A 24,552-nucleotide genomic window follows, 5' to 3' on the forward strand; every position below is an offset into this window, starting at 1 on the left:
GTGTCAGCTTTTAACAAATTCTATTTTCATTTATGTTAAAATATATTTACTTTTTACTTTTTCTTTTCAAGGTTATTTTTGCTAACTACAGTATTCTGAGTCGATGGGTTTTTCCTTCTTTCGGCTCTTTAAAACTGGCTTCCCATTGTGTTAAAGCCTCTGTTATTCAGTTTTCATTTGTATTGTTGTTCCCCTATATGTAATGTGTCTTCTCTTCTGGCTTTTTTGAAGACTGACTCGTTTGTATCTTTGGGTCTCAGTAGTTTGGCTAGGATGTGCCTAAGTGTGGTTTTGAGAAATTTGTGGTCATAATTTTTCAAACTTTTTTCTGCCCCATTCTTACTTTCTTCTCTTCTGAGACTCCTACTTTTTTCCCTTCATTTTCCAGTGTATGAAAATATGTTTTAAATGTATATTTTATATTTTTCCAGAATTTATGATAGTTATTTGTGGGAAAGTTAATCCGACATAAGCTACCCTGCCATTACTGGTAGCAGAACCAAAATTTAGTATTTTAAGAGGTGCTTCCATTGAAAATCCTTTCACAAAACTGCGTTTCATTCAAAATCCTGGAAAGGGGTGGTAGATCTTGGGTACCTGACATGCTGTTCTATAGATTTCTTTGTGAAGTATTTTTAGAAAACATAAACAAATGTTAAATTCAATGCTAATTGCCGTTTTAGTCATCAAAACTTAAAAATACTAAAGGAATTAAAATAAGCCTGTAGAGGCAAAGACATACAGGTATACCTCAGAGATATTTTGGGTTCCAGACCACTACAATAAAGTGAATATTGCAATAAAGTGAGTCACAAACTTTTTGGTTTCCTTGTGCATATAAAAGTTATGGGCCGGGCGCGGTGGTTCACGCCTATAATCCCAGCACTTTGGGAGGCCGAGGCGGGCAGATCCACGAGGTCAGGAGATTGAGACCATGGTGAAACCCTGTCTCTACTAAAAATACAAAAAATTAGCTGGGCGCGGTGGCCGGTGCCTGTAGTCCCAGCTGCTTGGGAGGCTGAGGCAGGAGAATGGTGTGAACCCGGGAGGCGGAGCTTGCACTCCAGCCAGGGCGACAGAGCGAGACTCCGTCTCAAAAAAAGAAAAAAAAATGTTGATACTGTACTGTATTCTATTAAGTCTGCCAATACCATTATGTCTACAAAATATACATACCCTAATTGACAAACACTGTTTGCTAAAAAAAATGCTAACAATTATCTGAGCCTTCAGCAAGTGATAATGTTTTTGTTGGTGGAGGTCTTGCCTCCATGTTGATGGGTGCTGACATTCAGGGTAGTGGTTGCTGAAGGTTGGGGTGGCTATAGCAATTTTTTAAAAAAGGACAACAGTGAAGTTTGCCATACCTATTAACTTTTCCTTTCGTAAAAGATTTTTCTGTAGGATGTAATACTGCTCGATGGCATTTTACCCACAGGAGAACTTCTTTCAGAATCAGAGTCCATGCTCTCAAATCTTGCTGCTGCTTTATCAGCGAAGTTTATTTAATATTACAAATCCTTTGTTGTCATTTCAACAATGTTTATGGCATCTTTACCGGGAGTATATTTTATCTCAAGAAACTACTTTCTTGCTCATCCATAAGAGGCAACTCCTCATCCATTAAAGTTTCATCATGAGATGGCAGCAGTCAGTCACATCTTCAGGCTCCACTTCTAATTCTAGTTCTCTTGCTGTTTCTAACACCTCTGAAGTTACTTTCTCCACCAAAGTCTTGAACCCCTCAAAATGATCATGAGAGTTGAAATCTGCTTCTTCCAAACTCCTGTTAATGTGGACATTTTGACTTCCTTCCATGAGTCATGAATGTTCTCTATGACATGTAGAATGATGAATCCTTTTCAGAAGGCTTTCTATTTCCTTTCCCTGGATCCATTAGAGGAATCACTGTGGCAGCAATAGCCTTATAAAGTGTGCTTCTTAAATAATAAGACTTGAAAGTCAAAATTACTCCTTGGTCCTTGGGCTGCAGAATGGATGTTGTGTTAGTAGGTATGAAAACAAAAGAATCCTTGCATACATCTCCTTCAGAACTCTTAGGTGACTAGGTGCATTTTCAGTGAGTAATAATACTTTGAAAAAAAATTTTTTTTTTTTTCCTGAGCAGTGGATCTCAACAGTAGACTGAAAATATTTAGTAAACCATGCTATAAACAGATGTGCTATCATCCAGGCTTTGTTGTTTTAGTTATAGAGCATGGGCAGAGTAGATTTAGGACAATTGTTAAGGGCCTTCGGATATTTGGAATAGTAAATGAACACTGGCTTCCATTTAAAGTCACCGGTTCCATTAGCCCCTAACAAGAGTCAGCCTGACCTTTGAAGTTTTGAAGCCAGGCATTGACTTCTCCTCTCTAGATATGAAAGTTCTAGATAGCCTCTTCTTCCAATAGAAGACCATTTTGTCTACTTTGAAAATTTGTTGTTTAGTGCAGCCACCTTTATCAGTGATCTTAGCTAGATATTCTAGATAACTTGCTACTGCTTCTACGTAAGCACTTGCTGCTTCACTTTGTACTTTTTTTTTTTTTTTTTGAGATGGAGTCTCGCTCTCTTGCCCAGGCAGGAGTGCAGTGGCATGATCTCAGCTCACTGCAACCTCTGCCTCCCAGGTTCAAGTGATTCTCCTGCCTCAGCCTCCCAAGTAGCTGAGACTACAGGCGTGCACCACCATGCCAGGCTAATTTTTGTATTTTTAGTAGAGACAGTGTTTCACCATGCTTGGCTAGGCTGGTCTCGAACTCCTGACCTCATGATCCAGCCACCCTGGCCACCCAAAGTGCTGGGATTACAGGTGTGAGCCACCGTGCCTGGCTGCACTTTTATGTGATAGAGATGGTGTCTTTCCTTAAATTCATGAACCAACCTCTGTTAGCTTCCAAGTTTTTTTTCTTCAGCTTCCTCACCTCTCTCAGCCTTTATGGAGTTAAAGAGTTAGGGCCTTGTTCTGGATTAGGCTTTGGCTTAAGGGAGTGTTGTGGGCTGTTTGTTCTATCCAGACCACTACAGCTTTCTCCATATCAGCAATAGGGCTGTTTTGTTTTCTTATCACTTGTGTATTCACTGAAGTAGCACTTTTAATTTTCTTCAAGAACTTTTCTTTTGCACTTACAAGGTGACTGTTTGGCACAAGAGGCCTAGCTTTCAGCCTGTCTTGGCTTTTGACATGCCTTCCTCACTAAGCTTAATTATTTCTAGGTTTTGATTTCAAGTGAGAGAGGGGCGACTCTTCCTTTCACTTGAACACTGAGAGGCCACTGCAGAGTTACCAATTGGCCTAATTTCAATATTGTTTTGTCTCAGGGGACAGGGAGGCCTGAGGAGAGAGATGGGGGAGCAATCTGTCAGAAGAGCAGTCAGAACACACACAACATTTATTGAGAACTTCCTCTGTCTCATATGGCTGTGGTTCATGGCCACCTCAAACAGTTACAGTAGCAGTAACATTTAAGGTTTCCCATCACAGATCACCATTAACAGATGCAATAATAATTTAAAAGTTTGGAAATTTTATGAGAATTACTAAAATGTGACTCTGAAACACAAAGTGAGCACGTATTGTTGGAATGTGCTCGAATACGCTTGCTCAACACAGAGTTGCTGCAGATCTTCAATTTGTAAAAAATGCAGTACCCACAAAGTGCAATACAGTGAAGTGCAATAAAACAAGGTATGCCTTTCCATATCAGTGAAATGAACCCCAGGGTTTTTGAAAGAGACAGCATGTGTGTGTGCATACATGGATTTACACACACACACACACACACACACACACACACACACACACACACTCTTACCTGGGAATTCAAAATATACTAAATTCCTTTATATACATAGGCCCTTTCAAAACAGTGAAGAAAGATAGGTACTTTAGGAAGTGTTTTTGGGAAAATTGTTCATTTTATGGAAAAATCATTAAGACGAAAAAAGTCCATATAAGTTTAATATTAAAAGATTTAAAAACAATTCTAGCAGGAAACATTAAGAAAGTGTTTTTATAATTCTTAAATATAAAGGCTTTAAACTTTTTTATTTTTTGTTTTTAACTTTGAAATAATTTGAAAATTTTTACAAAATATTTCCATATAGCCTTCACTCAGATTTACAAATGTTAATATTCTGTGGAAGCACATTACAATGATTAAAATCAGGACACTGACATGGATACAGTATTAATATTTACTCCATGGCCTTTACTTAAATTTCTCCAGTTGTCTCATCAATGCCCTTTTTCTGGCTCAGGATCCAGCCTGGGATCCTGGATACTGAGTTTAGCTGTCATGTCTCCTGAGTCTCTTCTCATCCAGAATAGTTCCTCAGTCTTTGTCTTTAATGATGTTGACACTTTAAAAGAATAAACTGGCCAGTTATTTAGTAAAACAACCATCAATGTGGACTTTCCTAATGTTTCTTCACGATTAAATTCAGATTATGAATCTATGGCAAAAATACCATAGAAATGATATCATTACGTACATGATGTCAGTTTCAAAGGCCTTTTAGCCATGGCATAAAATCAGAAATCAGAGGAAATTCATTGAGCTGACCAAAAAACATGCATCATTTTATTTGGCAAAATACACCATAATAAAAAATAAATGACTCAGGGGAAATGACAGCAGGGGATATTTGTAGGCTGGTGGGCATCTGAATTGACTCTCTAAACCCTTAAATTTTTTGTAGGGTAAAGATTTGCCTCTGGTAAAGATTTGCCTTTTGAAGATAATGTGAACAGGCAAGAGAGAAATACGTAGAAAATATAGTGAGAAGTTGGAAAGATGTGCGTGGATGGAGCAGGAAGAAAGCAGAGGACAGATGGGGCCATTGTGATGGCCTTTGCTTTGTTGTTTTCAGTCTGTCCTGGTCCCAAGCCCTAATTTATTTGGTCTATTTGAGACAATGGCAGTCACACTGAAGTTCAGATCTTCTTGCTAGTAGCATTTCATTTCCTTGGGCTGCAGTGTGTGCAGTGGTTGAGGAGCTGAGCCCTTTCAAGCAGTCCGCTGTAAGACGCTGCTGGAAGCTGTGGGATGGCAGCCTGTGGTCCTGTGGCTCCTGGCTGGTGCTTGCCAATGGATGAACCCTCTCTTTAAGCCCAGAAACACTGGTTCTGCTAGACACTGTAAAAATGAGTGTCTCCTTTTTCCTTGATGATTATTACCTAGTATCCTTAAGAGTAAACTCAGCACAGCATCATCCATTTAAAATTTTGACGGTATTTTAATTAATGACATTTATTTTACAGTATGTAATTGTAAAATGTGATTTAATATTTATTTTCAGAGTCATGGTCAACTTACGCTATCACTTTTTTTCTTCAATCCAGAGAATGTCTTTCTATTCTGCATGAAATTCAGAAGAACAAACTTCAGCAGGAATTCTTCTATGAGTTTGAAGGGGGTGTCAAGCTTGGCACTGGGGCCTTTAATTTGGTAAGGAAAGCACTATATAGAAACCAGAACTTTTGCAGAAGAACCTAAGGTTATCTGTGCCTTCTCCACTGCATTTGAACCTTATCCTGAACCTCTCCCTGGGTTGGTTGACAAACAGCTAGAGTGGGATCAGTTTTCCGGCACTGTGACCCAGTGTGTTATGAAGTTCCACACATGCTCAGAGTAGCTTTGGATTGTAAAATGTAAGGGAAGCCTGTGGCACTCTGAATAGACTAGTAAGATTTTGGTGACGGGCGGATCACGAGGTCAGGAGATCGAGACCATCCTGGCTAACACAGTGAAACCCGTCTCTACTAAAAAATACAAAAAAATAGCCGGGCGAGGTGGCAGGCGCCTGTAGTCCCAGCTACTCAGGAGGCTGAGGCAGGAGAATGGCGCAAACCCGGGAGGTGGAGCTTGCAGTGAGCTGAGATCCGGCCACTGCACTCCAGCATGGGCGACAGATCGAGACTCCGTCTTAAAAAAATATATATTAAAAAAAAAAAAAAAGATTTTGGTAACAAGGAACAGTGGAATCCATTTCCACATTGGAAATATTGTTGCAATGACAGTGACGGCTCTGGAATTGAAAATGTGTGAGGGACCAGTATAACTTGAGGAATGATTTTTGATGATCCCTGAGGAGATGAAGTCTGAGTAGTAATCTGTCAAATTCCAATATGTTATTAAGAGATTTTTAAATTTTGTTGATGGTTCACTGGAATTAGTGAAAAAACAAAGTGGTCAAGAGAAGTATACACATGAGTGTATGTGCCGCTTTAGCCACTTTGCTTACGAACCCGTGGGTGATGATTGGGAAAGAGGCTGACTGGTACCCACAGAATGAACCATCCTATCCAATTGGTTGTTAAAATCCTCTTTTGCTAAGGTCATCTTTTGATGTGTATCCACATGGGAACATTTTCTGCCCGTTCAGGAAGATCTGTCCACATACTTCTTCCCCAGACCTCTTTGTCACCAATTTTCCAATCATGTTCTTTCCAAGCCTGTGCCCATCCAACCAAACCATTGTCTACATCCCCTGAATCAGCATATATAATTGCACATCTGGCCATTTTTCCTTTCAAGCATAGTGCATAACCAGGTGCACTGCCCAAGGTTCTGCCCACTGGAAGAATATTCCCTCACCACTGTCCTTTAGGAATATCCCGGAGAGAAGTGGTAGTGCTGCAGCTGTCCACTTCTGGGTGGTGTCTACACATCTCACAGACTATGACTGATTTTTGCTTCTGGGAAAGGAAACTAAGAAACCTTGCCTGGACATGGGCTTTGAGGGGTTGCCTTCTTGTCACTTCTTCACACCACATCAAAGTTCCCACTATTCTATAGAGAACACTGGAAAGACCAGCCTTAAAACAAAACTTTTTATTTTTTTATTTATTTATTTATTTATTTTTTTGAGACGGAGTCTCGCTGTGTAGCCCAGGCTGGAGTGCAGTGGCCGGATCTCAGCTCACTGCAAGCTCCGCCTCCCGGGTTCACGCCATTCTCCGGCCTCAGCCTCCCGAGTAGCTGGGACTACAGGCGCCCGCCACTTCGCCCGGCTATTTTTTTGTATTTCTTAGTAGAGACGGGGTTTCACCGTGTTAGCCAGGATGGTCTCGATCTCCTGACCTCGTGATCCGCCCATCTCGGCCTCCCAAAGTGCTGGGATTACAGGCTTGAGCCACCGCGCCCGGCCAAAACAAAACTTTTTAAAGGTTCATTGTTATAGCTAAATAAAATTTATTCATAAATGATTGTTACAATATGTGGTCACAGAAATACCTGGTGGTTAAAAGTTGTTTCCAATTTTTCACATTATTGAAGCATTAAAACTGTAAGTTAAATTTGTTTGCAGTTAGAAACGCTAACACATAAGTACACTGTATTTTTTTTTCTTACAGATGCTGTCCCTTTTACCAGCAAGGATTATCAGACTACTGGAATTTATTGGATTTTCTGGAAATAGGGTACAAATTTAATTTTATCTTAATTTTGACAGGGAAGATTAAATATTATTTATTGAATATGAGGGCAATGCAACATGTCTGCATAACTGGCTTGATAATTATTGGCAATTTGTTTGTGGGACAGAAAATAAGCCTTTGATTCTTGATCACATTTTTCAGGAGTTAGATGTAGTTTTTCTGTTGAAAGTTAAAAATGTTCACCCTTGTTATCCAAATTCTTGGATGAAAAATTATGTGTTGCTAATATTGCTTCTTGCTAGATCTTATTACTCTCACATGCTTTCCTATGCTTTCTTAATAGTTAAGCAGCCCCAGAGTTCCCCTCCTTAAGATGAAGAAATTAGCTGGATTTCCCTGTCTAATATTTTATGATTTTCATGGATCAAATACGATGCAGAATTTTGGATTTCCATGTGTTTCCACAAGTTTCTTTATAAAACTAAATGACGAAATATGTTTTTCATGAGTTTTATTTATTAAATGTCTGCGCGTTTATGGTTTGGTAGTGAATATATCACTTTTATTAACCATGACACTCAATATGCTATTATAAGAGTTGCCTCATGGCAAAAAGTGTCTATTAAAAGAGCAGGTTTTGAGAAATGTGTGAGAGCAAGTATAAGCAGCTATCGCTTTTTTTCCTGTCTTTTCTACTGTCCATGTTCTTCATGAGCTATGGTGTATTTATGGTGATTCCTTCATAATGTTGTCCATTCTGACTCTGTGTTTCATGGTCACCCTTCTCCTTAACTGTTCACCTTCTACCTGATTCCTTCAGAGGCTCTGAATTGCCTCTCGAATAAAGTTCAAACTATTAATGGCTTCAGGGACCCCATGGTCTGATTCTAGCCAGTGTTTCCAGCCATGCTACCCATATTCCTCACATTCCCAGTACTCCTGTTAAACTGGGCAATCTGTTGTTCCCCAGCAAGTCCTGTGCTTTTGTTTCCATGCTTTTGCTTTTCTCTGTTTTGGATATCCTCCCCAACTGGCTTCCTCCCAAATAATTGTCTCTCAAGAGCTCTTCCATCCACTAGGGTTGAGATAAATGCCACCTATCTCACAAAGCTGTCCCTCATACTCCCTTAGTGAGGCTCAAGCATTCCTGACTTTCAGAATTGTCTATTTATCCTTCTTACAATCTCTCTCCATATTCTAATAAGGTCATTGTGTTCACATACTGTCTTCTCTATTTAATAGAAAGATCTTTGAAGACATAGACCATGTTTGTTCATACCCGCCATAGTGCCTTGCACTTAAATCCTCAATATGTTTTAGTGAATATTTCTATCAGAGAAATAGAGTATCTCCATGAAATGAACACAGCCCGTTTCTCTCTTCAGAATCACATGATATAAAAGGATTTATGAGAGTGTCTTATGCAAGTTTAATAAGGTTCATTTCTAGTTAGGCATTACCACCATTCTAGTTCCTTTAAAAAGAAACCCCACCTTCATGGAGGATAAGGATATATGAACTAGCATTTTTAAGTTTATGAATAGGCCAGGCATGGTTGCTCATGCCTGTAATCCCAGCACTTTGGGAGGCTGAGGTGGGTGGATCGCTTGAGCCCACAAGTTCGAGAGCAGCCTGGGTAACATGTTAAAATCCTGTCTCTACAAAAAATACAAAAATTAACTGGCCGTGGTGGTACACACCTGTAGTCACAGCTACTTGGGAGGCTGTGGTGGGAGGATCACCTGAGTCTAGAGAGGTGGGGGATGCAGTGAGCCATGATTGTGCCACTGTACTCCAACCTGGGTGACAGAATGAGACTCTGTCTCAAAATTAAAGAGTTTCTAAATAGAAAGTCAAATACCACGTTTTCACTTATAAATGGGAGCTAGACAATGGTACATATGGACATACAAAGTGGAATAATAGACATTGGAGGCCATCAAAGGTGGGAGGGGTAGGGAAGAGAGGGTTGAAAAATTACCTGTTGGGTATGATGTTCATTCGTGGGGTGATGGGTACACGAAAAGCCCAGACTTCACCACAGCATAATATGTGAAATCTGTACTTGTAACCCCTCGATATATAAAAATGTTTAAAAAGTTTCTGAATATGATTTTCTAGCCGTGTTCTCTTTCTAAAATGCATTTAATTCCCGTAGGAGTTGGGCCTCCTGCAGTTACGCGAAGGTGCCTCAGGAAAAAGCATGAGGTCTGCACTGTGCTGCTTAACCATCTTAGCTTTTCATACTTACATCTCCCTAATACTTGGTAAGATCTGGATTAGGTTGTTTCATTGAACATTGATTATCTTGGCCAGACATGGTGGGTTACACCTGTAATCCCAGCTACTTGGGAGGCTGAGGTGGGAGGATCGGTCGAACCCAGGAGTTTGAGGCTGCAGTGAGCTATGATCACGTCACTGCACTGGATCCAGCCTGGGCAACAGAGTGAGATCCTGTCTCCAAATTAAAAAACAAAACAAAAAGTTGATTATTTTTAATCTGAGTAAGTAAAAGTTTAGAAAGATCAACAAAAGCTAGTAGTTCATATCTGCTTACTTATTTTTTTTTTTTTTTGAATAAAGGTAGAAAATAGTGTCCTTTGTCATAGTGACATTTAGCAGAGGGAGTAGGGTAGTTTCTTTCATTAAATAATTTTCATCTGTTCTCAGCTAAAATTTCTATATTAAGGTGATCTATTTTATTCTATATTAGATTTCTTTGCAGAAAATGAAATTTTGGGCTAAATAAGTTAATATTGCTATTAAAACCAGAAATTCCAATTAGGAATCTGAGACAGCCACCTGCATTCTTAAGAATTAGTGTGTCCTAGAGTTTCTTAAACTAAAGTTATAGGTGAGACTGGTCTTTATTTTATTCCCCAGTTATAAAAATGATGAAATAATAGTTTTCATCTTTTCCATGAGTAGGTCTTTACTGTATGTTAATGAAGTTTGGAGAGTTAGTTATAAATATCCCCATGCCTTATGAAGACTGAGGTTTTTCCTGTTAAATTTCTAGGTACAGGAGAAGTGAATGTTGCCGAAGCAGAGCGTCTCCTGGCACCCTTCCTCCAGCAGTTTCCAAATGTACGCTTAGTATTTCAAAGTGTATGTTTCAACCATAATTAATCAGCCAGTGTTGACTGTTGAACAGTGTGTTTTCTTCCTTGCTCTGCAGGGCTCACTCGTGTTGTTTTATCATGCCCGAATAGAGTTGCTGAAAGGGAATCTTGAAGAGGTAATTTATTAGGTGGGAGTTATTTGGGGGAGTTGTCTGTATGGTGGAGCTGTGACCTACTCATTCAACAAAAGTAAACTTAGCTATATGGACTAGACAAAAATAAAGAAAAAAACAATATAAGTAAAAAGCCAAAACTTTAACTTGTATATACATTCTATTGTATAAAATCTATGCAGTGGATTACTGAATGTAGTCTACATTTATACACAGAGTACATTAAGCACTTTAGGGTAGTATATACCAAATAATAAGCTCAGGGATTTTCAAGAAACTGTGACTGTTACCAATTTCTGCGTCATACACTGACTTTGGTATCTAGCCCCTGCATGACATGCAAGTCTACTACATGTAGGCTCCTTATCAAAGGAAATTATTCACCAATTCCCTCAAAAAAGGAAGTGTCGGGGTCAGAAGTAGAAAAGTAAGGAGCCATTTATGGATATACATTCACAAACCATTTTTTCCACACAAATGGGATCAAACATGTATTTTTCTGTGATTGGAACCTCCCCACTCCCACATTACAAAGTGTCAAGGCCCCTCACAAAATTAAAGAAAGAGGCAGAACTTAACTGTATCATTGCCTGTAAGGAAAAGAACATAACATCATATTGAGAGGTTGAATGAGTGATAATTTTGTCCTTTTTGTACTAAGTGTTTTATGTATTTTCCCATTAGGTTGTTATCTCCTTGTCTAATATCTGGATGATCAACTTCATGCAATTGATTTACAGGCACAAGAAGTATTTCGAAAATGTGTTTCAGTTCAAGAAGAATGGAAACAGTTTCACCATCTCTGCTACTGGGAGCTAATGTGGATTAATGTTTTCCAACAAAACTGGATGCAGGCATATTACTATTCAGATCTGCTTTGCAAAGAGAGTAAATGGTCCAAGGTAAAGTGCAATACTTTCATTAATGTCATCTGTTTGCTAATATGTGGCCAGGAAGATTTTCATTTAGGACTGTTTGCTCGGTAGTATGGTACCACAGTGTTTTCTCAACTTAGAGATTCACAAAAGGAGGAAATGTGCCTTAAGTACCCACTGTTTATAGGTACTGTCCTCAGCATTACATGCTTTAAAAGCCATCCACAGTTCTTTTCAGGGCCAAATACGATGGCCCATACCTATAATCCCAGCCCTTTGGGAGGCTAAGGCAGGAAGATGGCTTGAGGCCAGGAGTTTGATACTAGCCAGGGCAACATAGTGTGATTTTTATCTCTGCAAAAAATAAAAACCTTAGCCAGGCATGGTGGTACATGTCTAGAGTCCCTTCTACGTGGGAGGCTGAGGCAGGAGGATAGCTTGAGTCGAAGAGTTTGAGGCTACAGTGAGCTATGATCACACCACTGCACTCCAGCCTGGTGACAGAGTGAGACCCTGTCCCAAACAATAACAAAGTTATTTGAAACGTGAGGTTTTATCTCTGAAAATGAGCTGAACTTATGAAGTTATGAAACCTTAATCATCTTGATAATTTTTGTAGACTTCCCAGTGCCCTGATGCCCAGGCTTTTCGGGATAATGAAAATTAATTCTGATCCACTTATGAGAAGTTGGGGGGCAATGAGATAATTTTTTATTGTTCATTCTGTCCGCTTTCTCACCTATGAATGCTGTAGTTGTATAATAGAAAAATCGTCTAAATTATTGATAATTGAAAAGAGTTGTTCTCATTTTGAACAGGGATTATAAGATTTCATTTCCTCTGATTTCTTTAATGCCTGTTAATATTATATCTGGAAGGCTTGTAGGTCATTTCTGATTTGAAAGGTAGAAATGTTATGTACCTAGGGATGTTCTGTAATAAGCTCCTTCTTTTTCTCAAGGCAACTTATGTGTTCTTGAAAGCGGCAATTTTGAGTATGCTTCCAGAGGAGGATGTAGTAGCAACTAATGAGAATGTGGTAACTTTATTCAGGTATGTGAGACACTATTTCTATAACAAAGGCCCTGAGGGTATAAAGGGGCAAAATCTCATCTCTACTAAAAATACAAAAAATTAGCTGGGCATGGTGGCATGTGCTTGTAGTCCCAGCTACTTGGGAAGCTTAGGTGGGAGGATTGCTTGAGCCTGGGAGGTAGAGGTTGCAGTGAGCTGAAATAACGCCACTGCACTGCAGCCTGGGCGACAGGCAGAGTGAGACCCTGTCTCCAAAAAAAAAAAAAAACTGACCGTGTATATTAACTGTAGCATCAACATCAACATTAGTAAAAGCCATGGCATGATAAATGTCACCTTTTACTGTAAAGTTCATTTCCTCATTTTACAGAAACAACAATTAATGGAAGGGAGTATTAAGATACATTAAAATCTTTTAAATCTCCTTCTCTTTCTTCCAATGCAGATTAAGTTTTCTCCGTATCAAAACAATTTATGTGAAAGATGTAATCATTTTTATTTTCAGAAGAAAGCTTTGAGATCTTGCTCTGTCGTAGCTTCTATGTCGTCGGGATAATGAGAGTTCTAACAATGAATGGTCTCTTCATAAAAATGCTGTTACCTTTCAACTATGAGGGTTCCTGTCTGAGACATACTTCTGACCCCTTCCTCTGACTCCCACCTCACATTTCCACTGTCTTTTCCACTGATGGTAATGAACATAGTGATGGTACACTAGTTTATAATCCATAGCTCCATATTGTGCCCACAAGTAACCTAACACAAGCTTACCTCATATTGGAGGCATGTTATTTCATGTTAATTTTTCTTTCAGTGAAGTAATTATTTCCTTGAATTCTTTCTCAGCAACTTGTTTGATGCATTCATAGAATTTTGCATAAGAAAGTGCTCGCAGGAACATGTAGTTTCCCCATCTTACTCTCATTTTTACCTGCTTATGAATTTCATAATTGGAATTCTGTAGAATTTTTAAAAGGAAGTTTGTAAACAGGGTACACGTCCTAAGCTGATTATTTCCTAAACAACCTGTACCTGGGAAACATTTTCTTAAATTATGTATTAACTGATTGCTATCTTTTGGGCCATATTATTTTATAGATCTGTGTAATACTTGCAAGTAAGAATAGGCGATATACCAGTGTACCGTCTTCTCTCTCCCTGAGTATCCACAACATAAGTAAATACTTTGGACTCTTTCCTGCTTACTCGTAGAAATCGCCAATTGTATACCTAGATTTCCTGGACTGTGTTTGATAGATTTAAGACATTAGCTAAGTTGACTGGAAAGAAATATGTGTCAATCAGTGGTTCTCAATCTTGAGTGTGCCTCAGAATCACCTGGAGGGCTTATCAAAATCTAGATTGCTCTGCCCCAGCCCTGGAGTTGCTGATTCAGTAGGTCTAGAGTAGGGCCTGAAAATTGGCATTTCAAATAGGTTCCCAGGTGATGCTGCTGCTGGTGGTCTGTGAAGTTCACTGTGAAAACTACAGGTATAAATAACGTATGTGTTGCCATGACCTTTCTCTGGGGTGGGCTGGGGCTCTTCACAGACAGGTGGACAGCTTGAAGCAGAGAATTGCCGGGAAATCTCTCCCTACTGAGAAGTTTGCTGTGAGGAAGGCTCGGCGTTACTCCGCCTCCTTGCCTGCACCTGTGAAGCTCATCTTACCTGCCCTGGTATCTGCTTTTATTTTATTTACTTTTCATGTACTAGAAGTAAATTATCTAGTTACAGCAGCAGAGAGCATATCTAAATTTGGTTATGAAGTTTAGCTCACTTAAAAACCATTTTAAGTTTTGTTGTAAGTTGAACATTTCTAAATAACATTTCTAAATAAGTAATTAATAAATAAAAACTGTAGCTAATGGTTTTTGACTAGTTAGTATGCTCCAGGCATTAGGATAAAGGCTACTAAAAACATATCATTTAATTCTTACAACTTTTTGAGTATAGTTAACTCTTAACCACATTTTTTAGATAAAGAAATTTAGATAGAAGTTGATTCCATTGAAGTTGAATTGAATTCTAATGCAAGCCACGTTATGTAATTCTACCTTTTCTAATAGCCACATTAAAAAAGTAAGAGGAAATAGAAATGAATTTCAAGAATATATTTTGTTTAACCCAGTATATGCAAAATTTTGTCATTTCAACATGTAATTGGTAGAAGCTTATCCATGAGATACATACATACTTTCATATTGAACCAAGTCTTAAAAATTTAGTGTGTCTTTTACACTTAGAGGACATCTTAGTCTGGGCTAGCCGTATTTCCAGTGCTCAAGAGCCATAACTGGCTGCTGGCTGTTGTATTCTAGCTCCAGCTCACATTCTAAAACTTTATGCCATTTAGGCAAGGCTTCTGTGAAAAACACAATTTCAACTTAAATTTTCTTAATGAAGTCTTCTTCAAAAAATACTGAATATATCAAGTTACTATGACTCTTCTGGTGCTTTAGTGTTTGTATAGATCATCAGCACAGGAAAGCTGTTCATTGTAAGCCGATGTCTGTGGTCCTCCACTGTGGGGTTTCCTGAGTTTTTTGTTTTTTGTTTTTTTTTAATTCAAAGTTTATTTCATTATTCCTCTTTGACAGTTATTTAGATTTTTCCAGTTTTTGTAATTATACACTACAATGAATATCCTTTTTGTATGTGTGCATATAATTATCTGTGAAGGATTTTTTTAAAATGGAATTCCTGGCTCAAGGGAATATATACATTTAATGTTTTGGTAGATAGTGTTAAATTTCCCTCAAAAAAAGCTCTACCAATTTAAATAAGTACTGACAGTATTTTGCCATTTTAATTTGCATTTCCTTGTGGATGTGGTGGAGCATCTTTTCATGTGTTTCTTCATTTTTATTTTTTCTTTTGTGAATTGTTGTTCATATTCTTCCCTAATTTTTCATTGGGTTGTTGATTGTTTTCTTAGTGACTTATGGGAGCCCTTTATACATCCTATGAGAAAGAACAATGCAGCCTCGCCCTGACGGGTCAGACAGGAGTTACCCGGCGCCTAGCACCTAGGTCCAGGTGTTTCCTACCTAACACAAACTCAGAGAACTTCAGCATCACACAGGGACATTCTGTGATTGTGATGGAGCAAGACAAAAATATGACCACTCCGTAATCATGTCTGAGCACAAATAAAAACCAGAACACTGCGTAAATCCCACAAATAACCAAACATCTCCCTCTCCCAGCTCACATGAGAGCCTTCTGCTGCTTAACCAGTTAGAGCCTTAGCTCCATGCCTGATTCATTTTTATTAGGTGATTTGCACTGGGAAGGTTTTTCTGTCTCATAGAACTCTACTGAAAATTTTCTAGACTGTCGTCATTCTTTGCCTTAGTACTTAGATACCAGTGTGTATGTAATTGTATCCTGCTTTGACTGTTAAGAACCATAGGGAAGATTAACTCACTGCACTTCTTTCTCCGGGTCTATGGATGTAGAATGTATAGGAAATTGGCTTGAAATGTTAGTACTGGGATTTTTATTTTTATTTTTTTTGTACCTAGGAATTTTACCAAAAGCCTGTTTTTCATAAAGTCTCAGATATGAGCTTGCCTCCTTCCGATAAAAAGATTTCATCCATAAAAGGAATTTTTAAAAGATCATCATCAATTTAAAAAATACTCTGTTATTGAATTGACCTCTTACTTTATTAGCAACAAGAAGTTGTTACATGTAAAACTGAATGAAGGTAGAGTGTCATGATCTTAGTTTTGGGTGCCATAAGGTAAAGATACCTTTGCCGCCCTTCTACTTGAATGTGTTGTTCTCATTTCCACTACTTCCTGCTAAGAGGCTTTTCAAGCAGTGTTTTTATCATATCTTAAAATTTATTTCCAAGAAGATACTAATTACCCTGCTTACTTCATACCCTTAAAAATATTAACTGCACTATCAGGAACATTAGAAAAATATTTTCAAGCAAAAGCACATTTGCTTTTGATCCAAAAAAATTCTCATCTGGTAGCCCATTAAATATAATATGTAATGAGAAATCATTAGTTTACATTTTAGGAGCTGTCATTCAGCCATATGGCTTTTAAATGAATACGTTTTCTGCATATTGGATTACATTACTGGACCATGTTTCTAATGGTATAAAAGATCCTAAGCCCAGTAAAATATTCCAATGTTTATATCCAGTGATATTCTTGGAAACATTTTATGTAAACAACTGGCAGACACTTAAAAATATTTTTCTTTACTTAAAAGTAACAACAAAAGTTTACATTAAACAGAATTATTCATGGTATCGGTTTAAAATATTTATTTCTGTATCTGTATTCTATTACCTTCCAAAAGAATTAAATGCTTATAGATATTTAATAAATATTTGTTATATGAATGAGTAAATTAAATTTTTGGTAAAAACATATATACTGAATTACTTCACAGTATAAAAGGCAAAAACAAAGGAAAATTATCTGTAAATATTGTCTTGAGGTTCCTAGAAACCAAGGCAAAACACATGAACATTGTTTGGGGATCATAAAGGACATTGAATAACCTCATATAACTGCAAATGGTTTTCATTTTTCCTCATTAGGAAATGATGTATGTCTGGAATGGTTTTTCAATAGTGAGCAAAAGAAAAGACCTTTCTGAAAATCTGTTGGTAACTGTTGAAAAAGCTGAGGCAGCTTTACAAAGTCAAAGTAAGTATACACAGTAAGCACCGAGGAGCCTTTGTCTCTGCTCAGACAGACCCCTGTCCTGTGTTTTCCCTGTGCACATCTGCCTACATTAATTTGTATACATCACAAGGACAAAGAGCTTGAGTTGCAGGGGTCTGGGTGAGGAATGACATACACTGCAACTGCATGAACCTTGGAAACATCTTGCTAAGGGAAAAAGGCCAGCTGTAAAAGACCACACATTATATGATTCCCTTTACACGACAGTCAGAATAGACAAATCTATAAAGACAGACCGCAGATGAGTGGTTGCCTAGGGATGGAGGATGGAAGGATGGAGGATGGAAGGGGTTATGATAGCTTTTTGGGGAGGGAGGTGACAGTGTTCTACAGTCGACTGTGGTGATGGCTGTACAACTCTTGTAAATCTGCTAAAAACCGTCGAGTGGTATACTCTTAATAGGTGAATTGTATGGTATGTGAACTATATCTTAAAACTGTGACAAAAAAGATGAAGGGAGGAAGCCCAGCATTGGAATTTTAGAGCAGCACAAGGAAACATGCACTTCTCTCTGGGTTGAGTTTGCTGCGACTCTTTCTATTCCTCCTTATTGCTGTCTAACCGTTAGTGTGTTTCTGCAGACACAGGGAATAGTTTTGAAGGTGAAATATTATCACAATTTATTTTACCTGTTACATTTGGTTGTGCTAGAGGCCACACTTCAGTTTACTGGAAGCAGCTGATGTGGTAAAAGGAGAATCAGAATCAGGCAGTCTGGGCTTATAGTCCAGCTCTGCAGCCATCGGACTTTGGGTAACACCTCTGTTTTCTTGTGAAGTGGGAGGAGTGTTGGGCCAGATGCTATCCAAAGTTGTTTCCTTGCCCTGACATTTTCTGATTCTGTATTTTTAAGAGGGGTAAACAATGCCATAAGTGATAGCCTGTGTTATATTTCTTTTCAATGCCAAGTCACTTAGGTATTATCCCAAGAGAAATGGTCTTTTGTAATATTCTAACCACATAAGTAAAATGAGAACTTCTGTGATGATAAACATGATAAAGGGCATAGAAATTCAGGAATGGTGGGGAAAAATTTTAACAGTTACCTCATTTTTCTTAACTGGAAAAAGATGGGCACTCCAGGAGCCCAGCTCCTGTCTATTTGAGCAAGCTCTTCACCGCCCCCAAGCCCCCATTTGTTGGGGGCAAAATTCGAGGGGAAATATATTTTATCAGACTATGCCAGTAAAATGCAGTGGAAATGTAGAAAACCGAGTCACTCCCCTCCACCCATTCCTTTTTCTCTTAATGACATGCTGAGATGATAGGCTTTAGAGATATTTAAGCAGGGCAGGAGGGAGCTGAGACAGACAGACAGACATGCCATACTTACCCACAGTTTTGGCTTTGTGTGTCTCTCTCTGGGTGAAATAATTAGTTCGTTTTCTGAAGATCACCTTTGCCAGATATTGCATGTGAAACTTATGACCTCTTCTAGGAGTCGTTTTATGCAAGAAGATTATCTCCTGCTCTCCTTGCCACCTTGAACTGTTAGGACAGTTTAGCAATTAAGCTCCTATCCTTCAGAGCAGGGAAGAAAAAGTCCATAATTGGAAAATGGAGAGAAGTTGGAAAATGGAGAGAAGTTGTAAACCCGAGGTTACATCATCTTCCACCCCATCCCCCACCCCCATTATTAGAAACTGGCTGTGTATTGGCTTCTCCTAGCTTTGCAAGTGTGTCTGAAGTAAAAGATGGTAGAGGATACAACTGATCTTCTACTCTGCAATGCTCTGGCCATAGTTATTAAATGCTGGCTGCTGATCCAAAAGATAGAACTTTGAAGACAGAACAGAATTTGGTGACGTCCCTGGAGTCGGCATTTGGTATTAATTCCAATAGTATTTCATCTGAAATCTTAACTACATTCAGCATGTAACCAGAAGTTCCACTTTGACTAATTTGCTTAATGAAATTATATAGCAAACATTATGAGAGTTATGTAAAAGGGAAAGTGATACTGACTTTATGATTTTTTACTTTCTAAATCTTTTTTCAGATTTTTCTCTTGGGGGCATTTCAGCTAGCTTCTAAAAATTTCAGCATAGATACTTTTTGTAGTTTGGGGTTCAAACTTCCCTATTTCTCAGCCTATCTACCATAAAAGTTCAGCAGATCTTTTGTGATAAAATTGTGCTCTAGTAGCTTTATCATGTAATTTTCTTTGAATGTTAAATGGAAACATATTACATGTGTGTTATGTGTTGAAATGTTCATCTATGAACACATTCATGAGGTTGAAAATCATGACAAAGCATTTATACTTCAAGGGAAAATAATCATCTGCTAGATAATGGTTTGTAGTCAGAGGAAATAATGATTTTGCCATCTGAGATTTTTGGAGGAATATGGTATTTTTGAACCCACCTGCCATATGCCTAACTCAAGTTCATCATAGAAGTTACAGGTGGCTTTACTGGTATTTTAACTTCCCATGATGTTATGTCTGTTCCTCAACAAAATCATCATTCACAGAGCACCAGAATGTTGTCATAACACAAACTGTCGATACAATGCTACAGGAAACTCAGTAGAATGCACAAAAATGATACTACAAGCTAGCATCCAATATGGACCCTTTGGTTTTGGTTCTAGGTCCTAAAAGATATTACTTCTTGAATGTCTATTTTAACATCCATGATTAAAAGCAATGGATAGAATTTTATTTTGGTAGAAAAATGATTCTAATTAATAATAGAAAAGGTAATGTGTTATTGATACCTGTATTTTCTGGGTGAATGACCTATCAGAGCTTGAAAGTTAGAGGTGAATATTCAGTTTTCAGCACCTAGAAGTAACCCCCTCTGGTTGGTTAAGTAGCATCGTTAATCTCCATAGACAAGTGGTTTACCATCTAAACTGCCAGCATGTGTTAATAATGATTTCTGAGGTTTGTGCTGAAAGCAGGAGGATTTCAATAGGAGCGACTCCCAAGGCCTCGTGTGTTCCCTTTACTGCCGTCCTCTCTACTGTCACAGCCTGAAATGTGTAAATTGTCAGTCTGTCTTGAATAATGTTGTACTTGCCTGTAACTTGCAAGAAAATTTCAAAAGTGTAAGTGTGGAATGGCTACCTTTGTCAGATAGATGTCACACATAATATGGTTCCTTCTGTTTAACAGACATTTGCCTTGGGCTGTAGAATGCAGAGAGCATTTTCAAAAGGGAAAAAGTGGTGAAAAAATCCTTGACATTTTCCTCAAGCAGTTAGAAGTTTGTGGAGATTTTAGGTGTCTTTCATGTACTTCAGAACCATTTTGTTTAATCTTATGGCATAATTTCCCCCAAAAAGAACACAACCTGGGAGAATTGATAAGTAGTAAACATAATGATCTGGAGAGGGTATTCTACTTCCTGAATTTTTAGTGGGGATATGGCCATCTGCTTCTCCATATGGAAGTGTTATCCACTGCTGTATTGAAGCCAACACAGAAGCCAAACAACAGGAGGAGGCAGCCTTCTTGTTCCTCATGTCTTTACCTTTGATAGGATTAATAAAACTCTTACTTTATTTAGAGTTCAGATTTCTGGTTGTGGTATCTAAGGTCACAAAGCTCAGAGTATGACCACCTGAAGAATATTTTAAAGTGGATAGAGTGAACTCCTTAATAAAGTGGTATTCTTTTATAGTAAATTCAGCATTGTAGGAATGTATGTATATATCAGATGGGGTCTTGCTCTTTCACCCAGACTGCAGTGCAGTGATGCCATCATAGCTCACTGCAGCCTCGAACTGCTGGGCGCAAGTGATCTTCCTGCCTCAGTCTCTGAGTAGCTGGGACTACAGGCGCATGCCACCATGCCCAGTAATTAAAAAAACTTTTTTTGTACAGATGGGGTCTCATTGTATTGCCCAGGCTGATCCTGAACTCCTGGGCTCAAGTGAGCCTCCCACCTTGACCTCCCAAAGCATTGGGACTACAGATGTGAACCCCTGTGCCCAGCTCTTTTCATTTAAAATAATTTCATTGTATTTTATTTAGTGAGGCATAACAAATGCTAAAAAATATTTTCCTTATTTTTAAATGATCCTTCTGAAACTATTCTTTCTCTTAAGATCTTAAAAAGTATTTTTATTTGTGTGTTTCCTTTGTTTTTTGTTTTAAGATTTTAACAGCTTCTCTGTGGATGACGAGTGCTTAGTGAAGTTACTTAAAGGATGTTGCCTCAAGAACTTACAGCGGCCCTTGCAAGCTGAACTATGTTACAATCATGTTGTGGAAAGGTAAGACCAAACAATAAAACCAACCCAAGTGCAAATTGTGGTTTTTGGGGAATTGCTGTGAGAAAGTGATACAAAATGCTTTTATCTCTTACTGCTAAACTCTTACTTGGTGTTACCAGAAAGAAAATCCAGTAGTGTTTTGTTGTTGCTTTTGTTCCTCATGAACAAAATTATGGTCTAGGTGGAACATGGCTTTATGTATTTCTACTTGGTGTTTAAAGATGACTCACAAAAACTGTATTTATAGCTCAACTAACAGGTGTCTAGCCAAGCTCTGGCAGCATCATACTGAACCTCTGCTACTCATTAATTTTTTTATTTTTTACATACTTCTTTAGTTTTTTTTTTCCTTTTCTTTTCCTTTTTTTTTCTTTTTTTTAAAAGAGATGGGGGACTTTCCTTGCTGCCCAGACTGGAGTACAAGTAGTACAATCATGGCTCACTGCAGCCTGGAACTCCTGGGCTTAAGAGATACTCCCAGCTTAGCCTCTTGAGTAGCTGGGACTGCAAGTGTGTGCTACTATGCCTGGCTTCCGGTACTAATTTAATTCATGCATTTGTTTGCCCATTCATTTATTCCACGGATATTTGAGCACCCACTGTGTACCAAAGACTGTGCTGGATTCTAGGGATTCAGAGCTGAGTAAACAGACTTGCCATCACTGTGATAATAATGTGGCAGGAAAGAGAGGCATGTGATGAGCACTCTGTCTCTCTTTTGGCAAGGGGCAGTTCTTCTGTATATAATTGAGTTTTGTTCTGGTTTTATTCCACCCCAGTAGCATTGATGATGATGTCCTGCTCCATTACTAACCATAGAGTTGAATCAAGGTTCTGATCCCTGGCCCTTTTCTCTGTATCACAAAGGCAGTATCTACAGGGGCCAGACATGTAACCTGACTTTATCAGGCCAGCCGAGTGGCAGCAGGAATAGGATTGGTAGGCTCTGTAGGTTAGGGTGTTTTCTCTGAAGGGTGTAGCCACACTCCTCAGCTCTATTTGATTATTGCTCTGCACAGTGTGGGCCCAATAGCAATAATCCCTACCATTTTTCATGAAAAGCCTGGAATCTGGATTTTATGTAAAATCACCTGATTTTAAAATATTGCCTCAAATTTTTTGAAAATATTCTGCAAGCCAGAGCAACCTCAGCCATAGACTGCTGGTCTATGTGCTCTGTGTCACGTGCTCTGTGTCACGTGCCTTTCCGTCCATGGCCACCTGATCCCCTTATTCCTGACAGTATTGATGCAAATATAGGAGGACTGGTGCCCCTATAAGAATAAAGACAAAATACTTCCCAAATGTACCTTCTTTAGTAATATTCTGTAATTAGTAAACATGTTAAAGAAGTATCCATGGAATTCTATTTTATTAGTGTTTCTATAAGGATTAAAAGGATGATCAAAAGGATGACCTATTGTGCTGTTTTTTTGTCTGTGAATCTCATAATGAATTGTTTGCTTATGTGCTTTATAATTTTGGATTGTGAACTCACCTTCATTGGAGTTTTTTTTTTTTTTTTGAAACGGAGTCTTGTTCTGTCGCCCAGGCTGGAGTGCAGTGGCCAGATTTCGGCTCACTGCAAGCTCTGCCTCCTGGGTTTATGCCATTCTCCTGCCTCAGCCTCCCGAGTAGCTGGGACTACAGGCGCCCCCCACCTCGCCTGGCTAGTTTTTTGTATTTTTTAGTAGAGACGGGGTTTCACCGGGTTAGCCAGGATGGTCTCGATCTCCTGACCTCGTGATCCGACCGTCTCGGCCTCCCAAAGTGCTGGGATTACAGGCTTGAGCCACCGCGCCCGGCCTTCATTGGAGTTTTATCTTGAGATTACTATGAGGCTATATTGAGGAAGAGTTGCTCTACAGTGATTTTGCATTTTATTTCTGTCAGGTACCCTAAAGGTTTTTTCTGCCCAGGGCCTCTTTCATGTTAATTTCATTGCTTACTTCTTGGATCATTTAGACAATATAAATTTGAATTGCACATTCAATGTGGGCATGCCTATTGGTTATTAATTTCCTAAAGAATTGTTTTTTCTTCTCATCAAAAGTGCTGGCCAAGGAGACAACTGTCTTTGTCTTTCTCGTTTGCCAGTGAGTGGGTTTGTTCTAACCTGCCTTTCTCTTAACGAGTAGTCCTGTAAGGATCCCAGCTTTAAACAGAGGTCTCAGTTTCAGCTCCCTGCTTTCTGAGGGCCTAAGGCCTCATCTCCTGCATGGACATTAGGATACAAAGCCCTTGACTCATATGGAGGCAGACCACAGGGCTTATTCAGCATCATCCCACATATGAAGAGTCTCACTTTTTCAATTCTAGCTGTTTTCGACACTTGAGGGTTTTTTCTTATGTTCTGGTGAGCTAAGCTATGCATTTGAAATGGTGTTAGTCATATTTTTTTTCCAGTGCTTCTAGATGTTTTATAATCAGAGAGTTCTCATAATGGTGTTGAAAACAGAAGTGTTGACCATTTCTTTATTGGCCTTTTAAAGCATTATAAGGCTTTAAAATACAAAGGGAGTTGAACCTTAGTTTAAAAATAATACAACTTTCTTATTTCTAAATGGAGTCATTTTCTGAACACATGCATATTCAGAAAGATGATCTTGCCATATCTAGGGTTAATCTTTAAAGATCTGTATGCACTGATTTACCTAAGAGACAGCAATCAACCATCAGTGCTGGGTTTACATTAAGGAATAAAAGATTAATATATGAAAAGAACATTATTTATTGCCATAGTTTAATGAATTCTATAACTATACAATGGCGGCTTTTCTATGATAATAGACTTAGTGCTGCACATATTTTCTGAGGAATGGGAATAATATATATTTAGAAAAATAAGTATTTCTTGTTCTGTTAAGATTTACTTGCTTTTCCTCTGCTCTTTCAGTGAAAAGCTACTGAAGTATGACCACTACCTAGTGCCGTTCACTTTGTTTGAATTGGCATCTTTGTATAAAAGCCAGGGGGAAATTGACAAGGCCATAAAGTTCCTAGAAACTGCAAGGTAAGTGTTGAAGGCAGCTTTTCCTTGATCGTTATGGAGTCAGAGATATCAATATTGCTATAACAACAGCA

At 38.5% G+C, this 24,552-nt stretch overlaps 1 protein-coding gene across 3 annotated transcripts in view; it reads left to right on the forward strand.

Moving 5' to 3' along the window:
• The window catches only part of TTC39B (tetratricopeptide repeat domain 39B), a 140,909-nt gene that overhangs the window by 110,241 nt on the left and 6,116 nt on the right, over window positions 1-24,552 (forward strand). For 2 of the 3 annotated variants that reach the window (XM_005581685.5, XM_005581692.5), the window contains 11 exons: window positions 5,348-5,453; window positions 7,361-7,426; window positions 9,543-9,651; window positions 10,404-10,471; window positions 10,563-10,622; window positions 11,360-11,521; window positions 12,456-12,547; window positions 14,081-14,207; window positions 17,096-17,204; window positions 21,351-21,468; window positions 24,365-24,481. In XM_005581685.5, the coding sequence (XP_005581742.2) occupies window positions 5,348-5,453; window positions 7,361-7,426; window positions 9,543-9,651; window positions 10,404-10,471; window positions 10,563-10,622; window positions 11,360-11,521; window positions 12,456-12,547; window positions 14,081-14,207; window positions 17,096-17,204; window positions 21,351-21,468; window positions 24,365-24,481 (1,134 nt within the window). The remainder of the gene's footprint in view (window positions 1-5,347; window positions 5,454-7,360; window positions 7,427-9,542; window positions 9,652-10,403; window positions 10,472-10,562; window positions 10,623-11,359; window positions 11,522-12,455; window positions 12,548-14,080; window positions 14,208-17,095; window positions 17,205-21,350; window positions 21,469-24,364; window positions 24,482-24,552) is intronic. The other variant, XR_012424677.1, reaches the window with a different exon arrangement.

The sequence above is a fragment of the Macaca fascicularis genome, chromosome 15, assembly GCF_037993035.2.
Source record: "Macaca fascicularis isolate 582-1 chromosome 15, T2T-MFA8v1.1".
NCBI lineage: Eukaryota > Metazoa > Chordata > Mammalia > Primates > Cercopithecidae > Macaca > Macaca fascicularis.